The sequence below is a fragment of the Peromyscus eremicus genome, chromosome 6 (assembly GCF_949786415.1).
Source record: "Peromyscus eremicus chromosome 6, PerEre_H2_v1, whole genome shotgun sequence".
Lineage (NCBI taxonomy): Eukaryota > Metazoa > Chordata > Mammalia > Rodentia > Cricetidae > Peromyscus > Peromyscus eremicus.
In genome coordinates, this window is record NC_081421.1 from 66,256,396 (window position 1) to 66,272,565 (window position 16,170).

General features: G+C 40.9%; 1 protein-coding gene across 1 annotated transcript; it reads left to right on the forward strand.

The window, feature by feature from the left end:
* Window positions 1-545: 545 nt before the first annotated feature.
* Rptn (repetin) lies at window positions 546-4,671 on the forward strand. The gene is made up of 2 exons (XM_059264858.1): window positions 546-683; window positions 1,441-4,671. The coding sequence occupies exons 1-2, from the start codon at window positions 546-548 to the stop codon at window positions 4,669-4,671; spliced, it is 3,369 nt and encodes a 1,122-aa protein (XP_059120841.1).
* The last annotated feature ends 11,499 nt before the right edge of the window (window positions 4,672-16,170 follow it).

The window sequence follows — 16,170 nt, forward strand, 5'->3', positions numbered from 1 at the left end:
TCAGAAAGGCTTCTTGGACCACCGAAAGAGATATTTTACCTTCTTCCTTGCTTAAAGAAGACTCCTTAGAAGATAGACACCTCTTCAATGGCATGCATTTACTGATCTCTGCAGTCATTGCTGGAAAACTACACACTTTGTGCTTCCCTCTGGCCCATCCTCTTTGGGCTAACCTTCCTTCATTTTTGCTTTCACATGAGAGTCTCAGTCAAGCAACTTCCACCCAAAGTAGAGAGGAAGGCCTGTGAAATATCTACTACACAGGTCTATTTTTTTTTTAAAGAATTTGCCTTTTACTAGCAAAGAAAAACTGCTTTGAATCACTGCCATGATAATATTTGATATTTGGAGCCTGACTGTTAGTCACATGATAGCCTAAAATTATGGTTAAGAAGGGACTCTGTGGTTTCTTAAACCTCTTTCCCAAATCCAAGCAACCACTCTCTGGAAATGCCAACTCCAAGTCTTCATCCCACACATAAACAAAATCTTCTTTCTTTCTTTTCTTCTTCTTCTTTTCTAAAGATTCACCTGTATTTGCCAGAATGCCTCAACTTCTTAACAGCATACTCAATGTGAGTAAGGTATTCCAGAAATATGCTGAACACCATGGGGAATGCACTTCACTGAGCAAGATGGAGTTGAAGCAGCTGCTTCTCACTGAGTTTGGAGACATCCTTCGGGTAAGACACCCAGGATCTTGATCCTGTGGCATGGAATGTATGATTCTGGTGTCTGCATTCAAGATATCTTGTTAATATTTTGTTTTATTTGGTCATTTCCCACCTGTAATGTACTGGTAAGCTCTTTCTAGTTCAGACAGTTCCTCAGTAGTTCTTACACACACACACACACACACACACACACACACACACACACACCTCCTTCTTTGTACATGAACAAAACACAGAACAACTACAAAGTAATGTGGAATAACTTTTTTAAATTCTGTCATTCATATTTTCTATATGTAATCCTATGCACACACCTTCTCAGGTATTTATTCATTAATTTACTAAAAGTTCATTGAGTACCTATTCCATACTGGCATGATGCGAGTTATGGAGGATACAAACATGAAGAAAACTAACTTCTTTTCCTTTGATAATGTCACAGTGTAGTGAGAAAGAGATATATAAACATGTAGGCTATATCATATAAAAAGACATAATAACTTTCTCAAATGATTCAAATCCATTGTTAATACAGTTGCCTGCTCCCTGTGGTCATACCCCACTGGTTCATCAAAGATGAGGTTCAGAAAACAAGCTGATCAATAAACTAGAACCAGAACTAAGGCACTTCACATTAATAGTTTCGCAAAAAGAAAAGAAAAAAGAAAGAAACCCTGTTTGGGAGCTGATTGGGGCATTAAGACTGATATACAATCCAGCATCCATGAAAGAACATTTGGGGTTTTTCCTTTTTTTCTTCTCACAGAGACCGAATGACCCAGAGACTGTGGAAACCATTCTGGAACACTTGGACCGAGACAGAAATGGATATGTTGATTTTCATGAATACCTCTTGTTGGTGTTCCAATTGGCCCAAGCCTGCCATCATAAGCTAGATAGTAAGTTGTATGGAGGCAGAACCTCCTCCCAGAAAGACCGGGATCAGAAAGGAACACAGAGCCATAAGTTTTCAGAAAACACAGGCAGACAACATAGGCAGAATTCTCACAACAGTCAGTCTGAGGGACAAAGTCAGGATGTCCAACATGATCAGTCTCAGAAACAAGATAAGAACTCTCACTACGGTCACTCTGAGAGACATGATACAGACTCTCACCATGGTCAGTCAGAGAGACAAGACAGGGATTCCCACCATGGTCAGTCAGAGAGAGAAGACACAGATTACAGCTCTGATCAGTCTGAGACAGATGATCAATACTCTAGCTCTGGTCAAAGATTGAGTTATAAATCTAGCAATGACCAGGCCAAAAGTCAAGGATATGTCTTTGCCTTAAATCAGTCTACGAACCCAGCTCAGGTTTCTCATTATGGCCAGTCTAAAACATTTGGACGACAAAGCAGCCATGGCCAGTCTGGAAGGCTCCGACAAGATTCTTATTCTAGTCAAACCAGTCAACAAGAATCTGGTTCTTATAAACAATATGGAAGGCAGCATCAGAAATCAGGCAACAGTCAGACAGACAGACCGGCCCAGAATTCTCACAATAGACAGCCAGACAAACAAAGATATAGTTTCCAACATGATCAGACAGATGGACAAAGCCACAGTTTCCATTATGGACAGATGGATAAGCAAGGCCAGAAGGGTTTCCAACATGGTCAGATAGATGGACAAGGCCAGAGTTCTCATGACCAGACAAAGAGCAAAGGCCAAAATTTTCACTGTGGTCAGACAGGCAGACAAGGCCAGAGTTCTCAGCAGGGTCAATCAGACAACGAAGACCAGAGTTCAAGCTGGCATCGGACAGACAGAGATGGCCATAGTTTTCATTATGATCAGACAGGCAGACAAGGCCAGAGTTCTCAGCAGGGTCAATCAGACAACGAAGACCAGAGTTCAAGCTGGCATCGGACAGACAGAGATGGCCATAGTTTTCATTATGATCAGACAGGCAGACAAGGCCAGAGTTCTCAGCAGGGTCAGAAAGGTGGACAAGGCCAGAGTTCTCACCAGGGTCAGAAAGGTGGTCAAGGCCAGAGTTCTCACCAGAGTCAGAAAGGTGGACAAGGACAGACTTCTTACCAGGGTCAGAAAGGTGGACAAGGACAGACTTCTCACCAGGGTCAGAAAGGTGGACAAGGACAGACTTCTCACCAGGGTCTGAAAGGTGGACAAGGACAGACTTCTTACCAGAGTCAGAAAGGTGGACAAGGACAGACTTCTCACCAGGGTCAGAAAGGTGGACAAGGACAGACTTCTTACCAGGGTCAGAAAGGTGGACAAGGACAGACTTCTTACCAGGGTCAGAAAGATGGACAAGGACAGACTTCTCACCAGGGTCAGAAAGGTGGACAAGGACAGAGTTCTCACTGGGGTCAGAAAGGTAGACAAGAAATGAGTTCTCATCAGGGTCAGATAGATAGGCAGAGACAGAGTTCTCACCAGGGTCAATCAGACAATGAAGACCAGAGTTCAAGCTGGCATCGGACAGACAGAGAAGGACACAGTTTTCATTATGATCAGACAGGCAGTCAAGGCCAGAGTTCTCACCAGGGTCAGACAGGCAGTCAAGACCAGAGTTCAAGCTGGCATCGGACAGACAGAGATGGCCATAGTTTTCATTATGATCAGACAGGCAGACAAGGCCAGAGTTCTCAGAAGGGTCAGAAAGGTGGACAAGGACAGACTTCTCACCAGGGTCAGAAAGGTGGACAAGGACAGACTTCTCACCAGGGTCAGAAAGGTGGACAAGGACAGACTTCTCACCAGGGTCAGAAAGGTGGACAAGGACAGACTTCTCACCAGGGTCAGAAAGGTGGACAAGGACAGACTTCTCACCAGGGTCAGAAAGGTGGACAAGGACAGACTTCTTACCAGGGTCAGAAAGGTGGACAAGGACAGACTTCTCACCAGGGTCAGAAAGGTGGACAAGGACAGACTTCTTACCAGGGTCAATCAGACAATGAAGACCAGAGTTCAAGCTGGCATCGGACAGACAGAGAAGGCCACAGTTTTCATTTTGACCAGACAGGCAGTCAAGGCCAGAGTTCTCACCAGGGTCAGACAGGCAGTCAAGACCAGAGTTCAAGCTGGCATCGGACAGACAGAGATGGCCATAGTTTTCATTATGATCAGACAGGCAGACAAGGCCAGAGTTCTCACCAGGGTCAAATAGACAGACAAAACCAGAGTTCTCACTGTGGTCAGTCAGAGACTGGGAAAACTGAACTTCAAGGGCAAAACAGGTACTTCCAAGGAACTGATAAAACAAGGAGAGACTCATATGTTGAGCAATCTGGAAGGTCAGGAAAACTAAGTCAACAGACTTCAAGAGAGGGAGTGAATCAAACCCAGAGACAGAGATTCCAGGATAGAAGGGAGCAGCAAACTCACCGCCAGGCATGGAAACCTGAAGAAGATAATCAACACAAACTCTTGGCTCAGATACAGCAAGAAAAGCCATATTCCCATAATGAGTATGACTGGCAATCCCAGAGTAGTGAGGAGGGCCACTGGGCAGAGGAAGGGCATCATCAAAGCTGGGATAGGCACAGTCTTGAGGATCAGGAAAGTCTATATGAGATGCAGAACAGGCAAACCCATGAAGATGAAAAAAGCCATCAGTCAAGGGATAGGCAAACCCATGTAGATGAGCAGAAACAGCAAAGACAACACAGGCAAACTCATGAAGAAAATCAAGGTCATCAACATGGTAGACAAAGCCATGAAGATGAGCAAAGCCATCAGGGACAAGACGAACATCAAAATCATCAACAGTGGGATGAACAAACTCATGAAGAAAACGAGAGGTTTCAAGGACCCCAAGACCAATCCAGGAGTTTCCCCAACAAAGAAAAATTCCACATGAATGAAGAGGACCAGTGCCAAGGATCCCAGGAAAGACATTTCCATCCAACTCATGGTGGTGAGAGGTCCCAAAGAAGAGAACAACACAGAAACCACCCTACCAAAACAGCTAATTCCCCCAACCCCTTCTATGACTATGTACGAGAGCAAGCAGCTTATCAATACTAGGCTGCCTGAGCAGCAGAGGTAACATAGCTTGAATCTAATGAAGAAACCTACATGTCAATTCACCTTTGCTTCTGCTTAAAAGGTTCAAGTTGTATGTCATCCTTCTCTTTTTCATCTATCTATGAGAATGCTTCTGAAGACTAGTCTAGCACCCACTTTTTGAAATTTCAATTCCTTGAGTAGCAATTCTAGGGTTATTTGGTTGGGTGGAGTAAATTAGGTGAACTAACCAATGTTCATTTTGATCACTTTGTAGATTTAAATCATTCCTAGTTTGTTTTCAGTTTAGGTGATACTTGGTTGAATCATTGAATGGAAGAAAATTCTCCCTAACATTTAGAAACAGGAAAAGGTACAATGGAGACTTATACTACATTTGAAGGAAAGGATTTTGGACTTTGATGAGCTTTGGCTGCTGGAGAATGGGAGACAATTCTGAAAACCTTTCCAACAAAGACCACATGTAAAACATTATATTAATTATATTAAAATACTCAATAAATGATTGGTGAGCAATGATGTTGATGGCTTTTTCCTTTCTTCAATATGGAAATATGACCTTCACTTATGGACATTTTCTAAGAATAAAGAACACTTGCTATTCTTGTAAAGTTTTGGGGTTTGGTTCCTACACCCATGTGTTGGCTCATAACCATCCATAACTCCAGTTAATTGATAGCTTGGGCTACCAGGGATCTTCAAACAGACGAGATATAGTTTCTCTCTATGTGATGGATTAATAGGGGTCTGGTCAGCTCTCATGACCCATCAACAGAGGAATAAGAGCCTAGACATCAGAGATGTCAGTGTCAGAGAAGCTCTCTGTGATCTATAGCTCTCCTAGAAGAAAGTCTTCTCACTGTGCTTCATCAAAGTCTAGACTATGAAGCTTGTGGTTCCACAGTTTCCCTAGCCCAGTCTATTTCTTTCTTTCTGATCCAGACCCTTCCAGATGCCTCTAGATATTTTCTCTCTCTTATTCACCACCACCACCACCACCACCACCACCACCACCACCACCACCACCAATGGAGCAGTCACATTTACTGGGCACCCTTGCATACAAAAATAACACTGAGAACAACTATTAAAAAGATGTCAGGGCTGGAGACATGGTTCAGAAGCTAAAAGCACTGGCTGTTCTTGCAGAGGACCCTTTGGTTCCCAGCACTCACCTCAGGTAGCTCATAACTCTTTGTAACTCCAGCTCCACAGGATCTGATACCTTCTTCTGGCTCCATTGGGCACCCACAAACACACATGGCATACATTTACACAGACATAGGCATAAATAAAAAAATATATTTTAAAATATATTTCTCACAGTGCTCACCAGATTAATCAGAATGAATTAAAAACTTTCAGACTGAATATGTAAGACATGGGGAAAGGCTTTTTGGCAATAATCTGGACTTTGACTCCACCAAGAGGACAAGAAAAAAATAACTAAGTGGTACTATAGCAAACACAAAAGCTTCTATGCAGCAAAGGAAGCAATCAATGGAATGGAAAGGCAACCAATAGAACTGGAGAAAGTTTTGCAAAACATATATCCAACAAGGGATTAAAATCCTAAAATATAATGAATTCAGAAAACAGAGATAAAAACAATCCATTAAAAAATAGGCAAGAAAATGGAATAGACATTTTTCAAAAGAACACACACCTATGGCCAACAGGTACACAGAAAGGTTCTCAGCATCAGGGACCACCAGGGAAATGAAAATTAAAACCACAGTGAGATGTGGCCTCACACCTGACAGAATGGCTACTCTAAGAAAGATGGGATTATGGAAGAGGTTTGGAGAGCCTGTGCTCTATGAGCAGAACTGTAAGGTAGAGCATACAGAACCTCCAGGAAAACAAGTGTAGCTTTTCCTCAAAAATTAGGCATAGACATATGATTCAGCAGTCTTAGTGATGGTTATATCTTTTTTAAAGTACAAAATCAGTATTTTGAAGAAATGTCTGTACTCTCATACTCATTGAGCATTGTTCACAATAGCTAGGATATAGTTTCAATAGCTAGAATATGGATTCAACCCAAGTGCTCAGCCATGGATGTAGGAAAGGTGAAATATATGTAAGTGTATATGTTTGCCTATGTATATGAAATATGCTATATATAAATACACATTATGTATAAAAATAATACCATTTGGCCACAATTTAAAAAAAAAAAGGGAATCCTGCCATTCATGATAGCATGGATAAAACTTGAGGCTATGACGTTAAGTGAAGTGAGAGAAATACTAAGATCACTGTTCAACAGAGTCTTTAAAAAGTGAACTTATGGGCTGGAGAGATGGCTCAGAGGTTAAGAGCACTGGCTGTTCTTCCAGAGGTCCTGAGTTCAATTCCCAGCAACCACATGGTGGCTCACAACCATCAATAATGAGATCTGGTGCCCTCTTCTAGCCTGCAGGCATACTATATACATAATGAATAAATTTTTTTTAAAAAGTGAACTCATAAGAGCAGAGACTAGGAAAGTGTGGCTTCTCAGCACTGAGGGACTAGGAAAGGATCTGCAGTCAGAGGACACAGACTTCCAGCTGTAAAGATGAACAGTAAGGCCGGGCGGTGGTGGCGCACGCCTTTAATCCCAGCACTCGGGAGGCAGAGCCAGGCGGATCTCTGTGAGTTCGAGGCCAGCCTGGGCTACCAAGTGAGTCCCAGGAAAGGCGCAAAGCTACACAGAGAAACCCTGTCTCGAAAAACCAAAAAAAAAAAAAAAAAAAAAAAAAAAAAAAAGATGAACAGTAAGTTCTGAGGGCTACTATTAATACTGTGTGGGGACTGTAGTTAACTTTACTATTATATACTAGGAATTTGTAAAGATGGGACATTTTGAATGTTTTTAATAACACAAAAATAAATATACAAGGTCTTATACAGATTAAGTAACTTTGTAAAGATAATTATTTCATAATACATGTATATATCATGCCATCACAGTGTATAACTTCGATCTTTGTGATTTTATCTATTGTACTTCAATATAGCTGGAAAAAAATAAAATACATAAATAGCACCAGGAGGAGAAGAGGAAATAAAGGGAGAAATAGTCGGAAACCTTGAAATCCAGTCCTGACACAGTTATTAACAACACAGCAAACCCGGAACCAGTCATGGCCCTAGACCGTACTCCAGTTTTCTCAGCCTTAAAACAGAAGGTTGTTTGTATTTTGGCACACTACAACTTATAATAGTTCCATACTGAAGCATGATGGCTTTGTAACTAAATATCTAATCAATCAACTAACATGGTTATGGTACAATAAATATAGCAGAGGCCTTAAAAAAAAAAAAAATCTTCTTCAATGCAAGATGGAGAAAAACGTTCTGTGGGGTTCTAGCGCCACCTGTTGGTCACAGGGTTCCCTGCGTCCAAACGTGATAGCTAGACAATGACAAGCACAGTTGAAAATGGTGATCAGGTAAGGCTGTTATAGCCATGTTATAGCCAATTGCCCTGTGACAGCTGCTTATGTGAAAAGGGTACAGCTGCTGCTTGATTGGATGTCCCTGGCAACTGTTTCATGTTGGTTTTGCATTTGGAAGGGTTTGTTCTGTTGTTAGAGGAGAGTTTTGCTTTGTATCTCTGTCCCAAACCCAGTGCTGTTGGGCTTTGCTTGTCCCAGAACAAAGAAAGCACAAATTCTTCTGGTTCATTCAAAAACTTAAGTCACATCAACAGTTATTAAACACTGTTAATCCGCAACTGTTCAAAGGATGCTGTGGAGGGAAGAACAGCGTTTACAGCCAAAGAGAAATGGGTTTCAGGTGTAGCCCAACAACTTAACTTTCTGGGTGACTCGAGCCTTGATTTTCTCAAGTTAAAATTATTACCCCCTCTGAGGAGTGGATGGGGATTATATATGGGGTGGGGGGGGCGGGAGAAGGGGAGGGAGGGGAACTGGGGTTGGTATGTAAAATGAGAAAGGAATTTTAAATAAAGAAAAAGAAATAAAATTCTGATAATGTACAATATCTGCTTTGGGTGTCTATAAGGGTTCATGAAATCCCTGCTACGGTGCCTGGCATGACCTAAGCACTAAAGAATTGTTAAGCTACAACTCAGGGCACGTAGCTCAGGGGCAGAGGCCGTGCTTACCCATGAGAGGATGCTTGCTGTTTTCCCTGAGCTTACCAAGGGCTGAGACAGAAGGTAAGGTCTCAAGAAAGAACACGCACAGGGGCTCAAGGATGTTTGTTCCCCAGGGGTAAGGCAAAATAATTGTCCTCTCAGTAAAGAGGACAATTGTCCTCTGGACATTGCCAAATCATCAGGAGTTAAAAGGCAGGTGAGCTTTTTCAGTCAGTATTATATTTACCCTTGAAATCTCACGCCAAGTTTTATCTTTGTGAAGTCATGCCCTCCCAGTATCTTAGTTGTTCATTTTTCTGCCCCACCTTTCTGCATTTACCATTCTCTACTGTCTACTGTGTGACATCCTAATTCATTCTGTTGGTCAGCCCCCTACACATACGTATACAGACTGAGCAGGTTATATTTAGGAATATGTATGCGTATACAGATACGTGTATGCATGTAATAATAATTAATGGAAAAAGGGGCCATGGATTTGGAAGAGAACAAGGAGGGCTATATTTGGATTTGGAGGGAGGAAAATGAAAAGGGGAATTATATGACTGTGTTATGATCTCAAAAATAAAGAAAGCATTTTTAATTTATAATTTGTAAGTGTGCATTCCTTACTGGTTCTTGAGATCTTTATTTCTAGGATCTAACTGTGCAATGTCTCTAATTACAGATACACATTACATACGTAACTCATCAGGGCTACAATCCAAAGGTCCCAGGTTCACTCATTTGTTCAACAAACACTGAGGGTAATTGTTCTGGAACTTTTGCTGGGCAGTAGGGATATAGATCCAGGGTATCCACCACCAGAGACTCATATTCTGTGAGGCAAGAAAACAACTGTAATTCCCTGTGATTACCACCAAAGAACAAAACATTTATTTACAATTAGTAGTAAAGAGAAATAATGAGTACTAAGTTTTCCTAAGGCTCTGAGCATGAGTCGTGCAATGAGCCCCTTACTCTCAGATCTCCTGAATCCTGGTGAGTTGGGAGTTTTTGTTGTCTACATTTTACAGATGACAGAACAGAGGTACAGACATACACACACACACACACACACACACACACACACACACACACACACACACACACGATATGACTGTGGGAGTCCATGTTTTCAAAGACTCCATTGCTTCCCAAGCCAGTGAAAGAAGATCACTATAACCCAGAGAAGACTTGCATGTAACTGAATCAAGGAATGTCTTTCTAGAATAGCTTCATGTGACATGGCATGCAAGCGAATCTTATCACACCAGCCCTCAAAGAGTGCACAGAATACTGAGAGAGATGGTGATTCCTATAAATCAGAGCACATTCAGTTTAAAGAATACTGTACTGCAAGGCTGATGGCGGGGGTGGGGTGGGGGTGAGGGTGTGACATGGAGGAAGTAAGCATCACATCTGAGCTGGGGAATTTTGGTGAGACTGGCTGGAAGAGGCAAGCACTTGACCTGGGCCTTTAAAGATGAGTTGGCTTTGAAGAGGCAAATGTGGGCGAGGAGGTGGAGTGAAGGTCACAGCAGGTTTAATAGGCCTGAAAGATCTGACTAAGGGTTTTCATTGATTCTTGTCGCAATAGGATAGCAGTGTACTGCTTGCCTTCAGGAGGATAAAGCATGCTACAGAGACTCTAGGTTAAATTAACAGAAGTAATGACCAGGCAGGAAGGAAACAAAACTGTGCTTGACTACTGCTCAGCTCAGACATTGAGGAGCTCTGAGGTAGCCTGGAGCTTTTCCAGAGGGATATGTCAGGATTTCTCTCCTAGGGAGAACTCATAGGGTGTTAGAGGCATTGGTAAGTGCTCAAAAGCTGCCACACAGAATGAGGAGCCATTCTACATTGCTGGAGAGAATAGGACCAGCAAAGGGTACAAGCTGAAAGAATATGATCTGACCCAATGTAAGGAGAAATATCTTATTTATAACATCCACAAAGCGAAGTTCTCTGTTGCGGAACGTTGTGATACTGAGTCACTAGCGCTGCTTAAGAAAAGCCTGGTTACCAAAGTTACCACAGCAGGGCTTTTGTGATGAACAAATGTGGTACTAAATCATTTCTAGGTTAACCAAGTAATCCAGCCCCATAATTCTGTGATTTAAATGGAGCATCATGCCATATCCCACACAACCCAGACGCCTCTGTTTTGGCAACTTTACCAAATGGGCAGCCTTTGCCAGAATTTTGGTTTTAAATCAGGACTATGCTAATTCGCATGCCTTGCCCCCACCTTAGGTTCAGGCAGGTGAGTTCATGGTGAGTAGGTGAGAAACAAAATCAATGCTTCATTCCTGCTCCCTAGTGTGTCTGAGTAGAGTGGTGAGGAGTTTGGAAATCACCCCACAGTTGCTTCCCCAGGAGCATCCATGCTCTGTCCAGCTGCTGCCCATGTGCTCACTTTGAAAACACAGAAGTTGAGAAGGGTATCCACACAGGAGCCAAGGTCTGGAAAATATCTACACATCCAACCTTATGAATCTCTTCAGAGAGTTTTTACCTCATGTTTGCAGACAAATATGTCCTAATTCTTCTCTCCATTTGTGTTAAAGCATCCTTTATTTTTAGAAAATTTCTTCTCAAATAATACATAAATTTCCAGATAACAAAAGACCAGGGTTTGAAGGAAGATTAAACAAACTACCCAAGATCTCCTCCTTTCCAGAATGTATTCTTTAAAGGAGAAAAAAAAATCCGACTAGCTGAAGAGGTATCTACCCACGGGAACTCATAAGGATTGACTACAATTCGGTGAAATAAAAATCTTACCAAGAAACCAACAAGAGGTAAGAGTAAGAAGAGGAATCAGACTTCTTGAACTAGTGGCTCTCTGCCAGCTCAAAATACCATGGTTGTTAAATAAACATACATCACTCACGGTTTACGTATTCTCTCAACAAACACTGAGTGCCTACAATATTCCAAGAACCATCAAAATACCAGAAAAAGAAATATTTTAAAAATATATTAACAAAAGGCATGGTTTTCTATAGTTTACATTTCCTAATTCCTAATTTCTTAAGAAATAGTAAGAAATAAATACATAAGCTAGAAATTATGCCAAATACTAAGTGTTACAGAAAAAAATAAAATAAAAGGGTAAGGTATGCTAAAGATCACAGTTTTAAAGAGAGATCTCCTAAGAAAGGGACACTGTAGCAAAGGGTTGAAGCAGGTACAAGAAACAAACCAATGAGCATTTTTCTGAGAACACTCCAGGCAGAACTAGGGCAGCTACCCAGGTGCTAGGGCAGTGTCCTGACAGGTGTGCTCAGGGAAGGATGAGGAAGAAAGTAGATACCCTGAGAACTAGGCTGTGAGTCCTAGATACGAAATAAGAGAAGAAATTCTGGCCAGGTGTAGTGGCACACACCTTCAATCCTAGCACTTGGGGGGCAGAGAGGCAGGAGGACCTTTCTGAGTTCGAGGCCAGCTGGTCTACATAACAAGTTTCAGACCAGCCAGATCTACACAGTGAGACCCTGTGTGAAAGTTCCCCGGAAAGCTAGAAATAGATCTGCCACATGATGGAGCTACACCATGCTTGGGCATATTTCCAAAGGACTCTATATCCTATTACAGACGTACTTACACATCTGTGTTCATTGCTGCTTTATTCACAGTAGCCAGGAAATAGAGTCAGCCTAGACACCCAACAACTGATGAATGGATAGCAAAAATGTGGTATATTAATACGATGAAACAGTATTCAGCTGTTAAGCAAAATAAGATTATGGAATTTGCAGGTAAAGGGATGAAGATGGATACAATCATTCTGAGTGAAGTGACCCAAACTCCCAAAGACAAACATGCCTAGTCTTAGTTTCTCTGTGTAGTTTTGGTGCCTGTCCTGGATCTTGCTCTGTAGACCAGGCTGGCCTCCAACTCATAGAGATCTGCCTGGCTCTGCCTCCTGAGTGTTAAAGGTGTGCACCACCACCACCCGGCCTCTTTTCTTTCTTTCTTTCTTTCTTTCTTTCTTTCTTTCTTTCTTTCTTTCTTTCTTTCTTTCTTTCTTTTTTTCTAAGGATATGACCACTGATATGTCAATGATGCTCTCGAGGATAGTCCCATACAGCAGCACAAATAAATTGGAGGCTATATCGAAATATATTCTAAACATTTATCCTTTGAGCCACAGATAAGTGCAGTTCTCACCTTTCATCAAGGAAACTTCTCTTTGCAACAGATGGAGATCATTACAGAAAACCACAACCAATCAAAATACAGAGTTGTGGAGCCCAGTCCCAACTCACACATCTACAACACAACTACACCTACGGCTCAGGGATCATTACAGAAGAGGGGGTGGAGAGACTGTAAGGGCTAGAGAAACAGGAAGTTTGCTGTGAGGATGTGTCCTCTAAACCTATGAAGTCTCATTAAATTGACTGCCTAGATTAGAAACGAACAAGGACAACAGCAGTATACATTAACATGGAAGGGGGAAAGCTCATGAGGCCTCAGATAGAACAAAGAGCTACAGGCAACTAAGGAATCCTGAGAGCAGGAGAACTAGTCTTCCCCAGGGAAGAGCACTTGGTTGGTTATCCCATACCAAATGGTCAGCCCTGAAAAAATACATACAAGTAACATTAAACAGAATAAGCCAGTTGTACTTACGTATTTAGGAATGCCCTCTCTCTCTCTCTCTCTCTCTCTCTCTCTCTCTCTCTCTCTCTCTCTCTCTCTCTCTCTCTCTCACACACACACACACACACACACACACACACACACACACACACACACACAAATTAAAGAAAAAGAGACCATAAAAATCAGACTCTGTGGGTTTAAAGAGAAGGGGACATAAAGTTGTGTGGACAGAGAAAGGGGGAGTGAGTGTGGGAGTTGTGTGAGGGGTAATATGATTAAAATTCTTGTAGAAAATTCTCAAAGAATTAATGAAAACTCTTTTTGAACAGAGCAGTAACTCTGTAGTCCCACTGCTCATGGAGGCTCCGATAGGCTTAAGGACTTTGGTTCTTACAGCAAGAGAAGCCATTACATGGTTTTGCCTCAATAGCTTTCCATTTCCTGCACATGCCCTGAATATTTACATTCTGGTGCGGCCTACAGGTCTGGACTAGCAGTACTGAGTCAGGTGACATCCCATGCCTCTGTAAGTTGTCACCTGATTCTTAGTCCTGTTCAAAGAGTCAGAAGTCCTGTCATCTGGCAGCAACATCTTCAGGAACTCAGCATGTGATTAACCAGCATAGACCAGCTGATGCTGGCTAAGAACAGCAGCCCCCTCAGCTAAGCAGGGTCAGAGTAACAACACATAGTTTCTGTCTGCAATTAGTTTATAACATAAATACAAAATCAAGCGCACATACTTTAGGATGATTTAGTAATTCACTCTATGTTATACCTATATAGAACTATTTTCCAGCTCTACTGAGATACTATTGACAAATATTTAAGACATGCATGATTACATATGTATGTATATAGAAAGTTAAATTATGCCACTATCAACTTTATATATACACACATATAATATATATATATAATATACATATATATATTCTCATATAGTTACCCTTTTCTTATGTAGTGAGAACATGCAAGGCCTAATTTTTATAATTACAATATAATTAATACAGTCACCATGCTATACATTAGATTTCCAAAACTGATTCATCTTGCATAATTGAAACTTCCCAACCCTTTAACCAATACCATTCTATTTCCCATATTTCATTGTTACCACCTAAAAATGAAGTGATTGTTAACATGTTGATTTTGTGTCCTATGACTTTACTGAATTCACTTATTTTCAGGTTTTTTTTAATGGCATCTTAACAGAGACACATGGCAGGTCTCACAGCCTGAGCTCAATCTCCTGGACTCAGAAGATGGCATGAGAGAACTATCCCTCACAAGTTGTCCTCTGGCTCCACACAGATGTGTCAAGTGTGCACACACATAATATGAAAAGATAGACAGAAAGACAGATTGTTAGATGAAATGGGGAGAGTAGGAACCCTTGCTTTTTCCTGATGTCATAGAAGTCTTCAGATTTTTGTCATTAGACATGATGAGATTGTCACATTCAGTCTTTCCCATGCTGAGATGCATTCCTTCTGTATCTAATTTGTTGACAGGTTTTTATTGTTGTTTTGGTTTTCCAGACAGGGTTTCTTTGTGTAGTTCTGGTTGTCCTGTAACTAGCTCTGTAGACCAGGCTGGCCTCAAACTCACAGAGATCCATTTGCCTCTGCCTTCTGAGTGTTGAGATTAAAGAAGTGTACCACCACTGCTTGGCTTGTTGACAATTTTAAATCAAAAAACAGATGCTAGTTTTTTTTTTAGGTAGTTTTTTACATTTATTTTATTGAGATTATCATGTGATCTTTTTCTTTTATTCTGTCAATGTGGTATCAATCACATTTATTAACTTGAGTATTCCTTGCACTTCAGAGATCTTACTTGATTATGAACCATGATCTTCTTAATGCTCTGTCAAACTCGACTTGCTATTATTTTGTTGAAAAATTTTGCATCTCTTTTCATCAGAGACATTGAATTATAATTTATTTTCCTACAGTGCCCTGTTTGACTTCAGTATCAGTATCAGTATAATGCTGACCTCATAAAGATGAGTTTGAGACTGTCCCCTTCTCCCTGACTTTTGGAAGACTTGGAATGAGAGAAGTGGCTCTCCTAAGTTGTCCCCAGACCGCCACATGTGTGTGGCATGCCCACCCCATACTAAATAAATATATAAATTATGTAATTTAAAATTTTTGTTTGATACGATTTACCTGGGAAAACATCAGCTATTCTTTTTTGTGTGGAATGGGGAAGGAGTTTATTCATTTTTCCTTGTTCAGGTTCTTTCTTTCTTTATTTCTTCATGATTGAGTGCTAAAAGTTTTACTTCTGGGAATTTATCTCTTTCCAAGAATGATTTCTACTGCACTGGTGAAGTTTTTGGTATGTTGCATCCATTTTCATTTGTCACAGGTATTTTTAATTTTTCTTTTGGTCCCCCTTTGACTCATTGTGTGGGATTATGATTCAATATTCACATATTTGTGAATTTTCAATTTTGCTTCTGTTATTGATTTCCAGTTTCATACCATGTGGCAAGGGGAGAAAGATACTTGATATCATTTCAACTTTCTTAAATTGAAGGTTGTCTTGTGACTGGACATATGATCTATGGTAGAGGATGTTTCATGTATACTTAAGAAAAATGAGCATATTCTGCTGCTGTTTGATGGAACGTTGTATGTGTGTCTCTCTGTGTGTATTAGACCCATGTTGTTTAAGTTCATATTGTCCTTGTTCTTTATTTTTTGTCTCAATCTTTTTGTTATTAAAAATGGCATACTACTTTACAGGTATGTAGATGCTTGATATTGAATATATACATAATTATT

Excerpts from the sequence above, each read along its gene's own strand:
- Rptn (XM_059264858.1), top strand. The coding sequence starts at position 546 with ATGCCTCAACTTCTTAACAGCATACTCAATGTGAGTAAGGTATTCCAG. Across the intron at positions 684-1,440 it reads AGTTTGGAGACATCCTTCGG|AGACCGAATGACCCAGAGAC; the intron begins GTAAGACACCCA and ends TTCTTCTCACAG.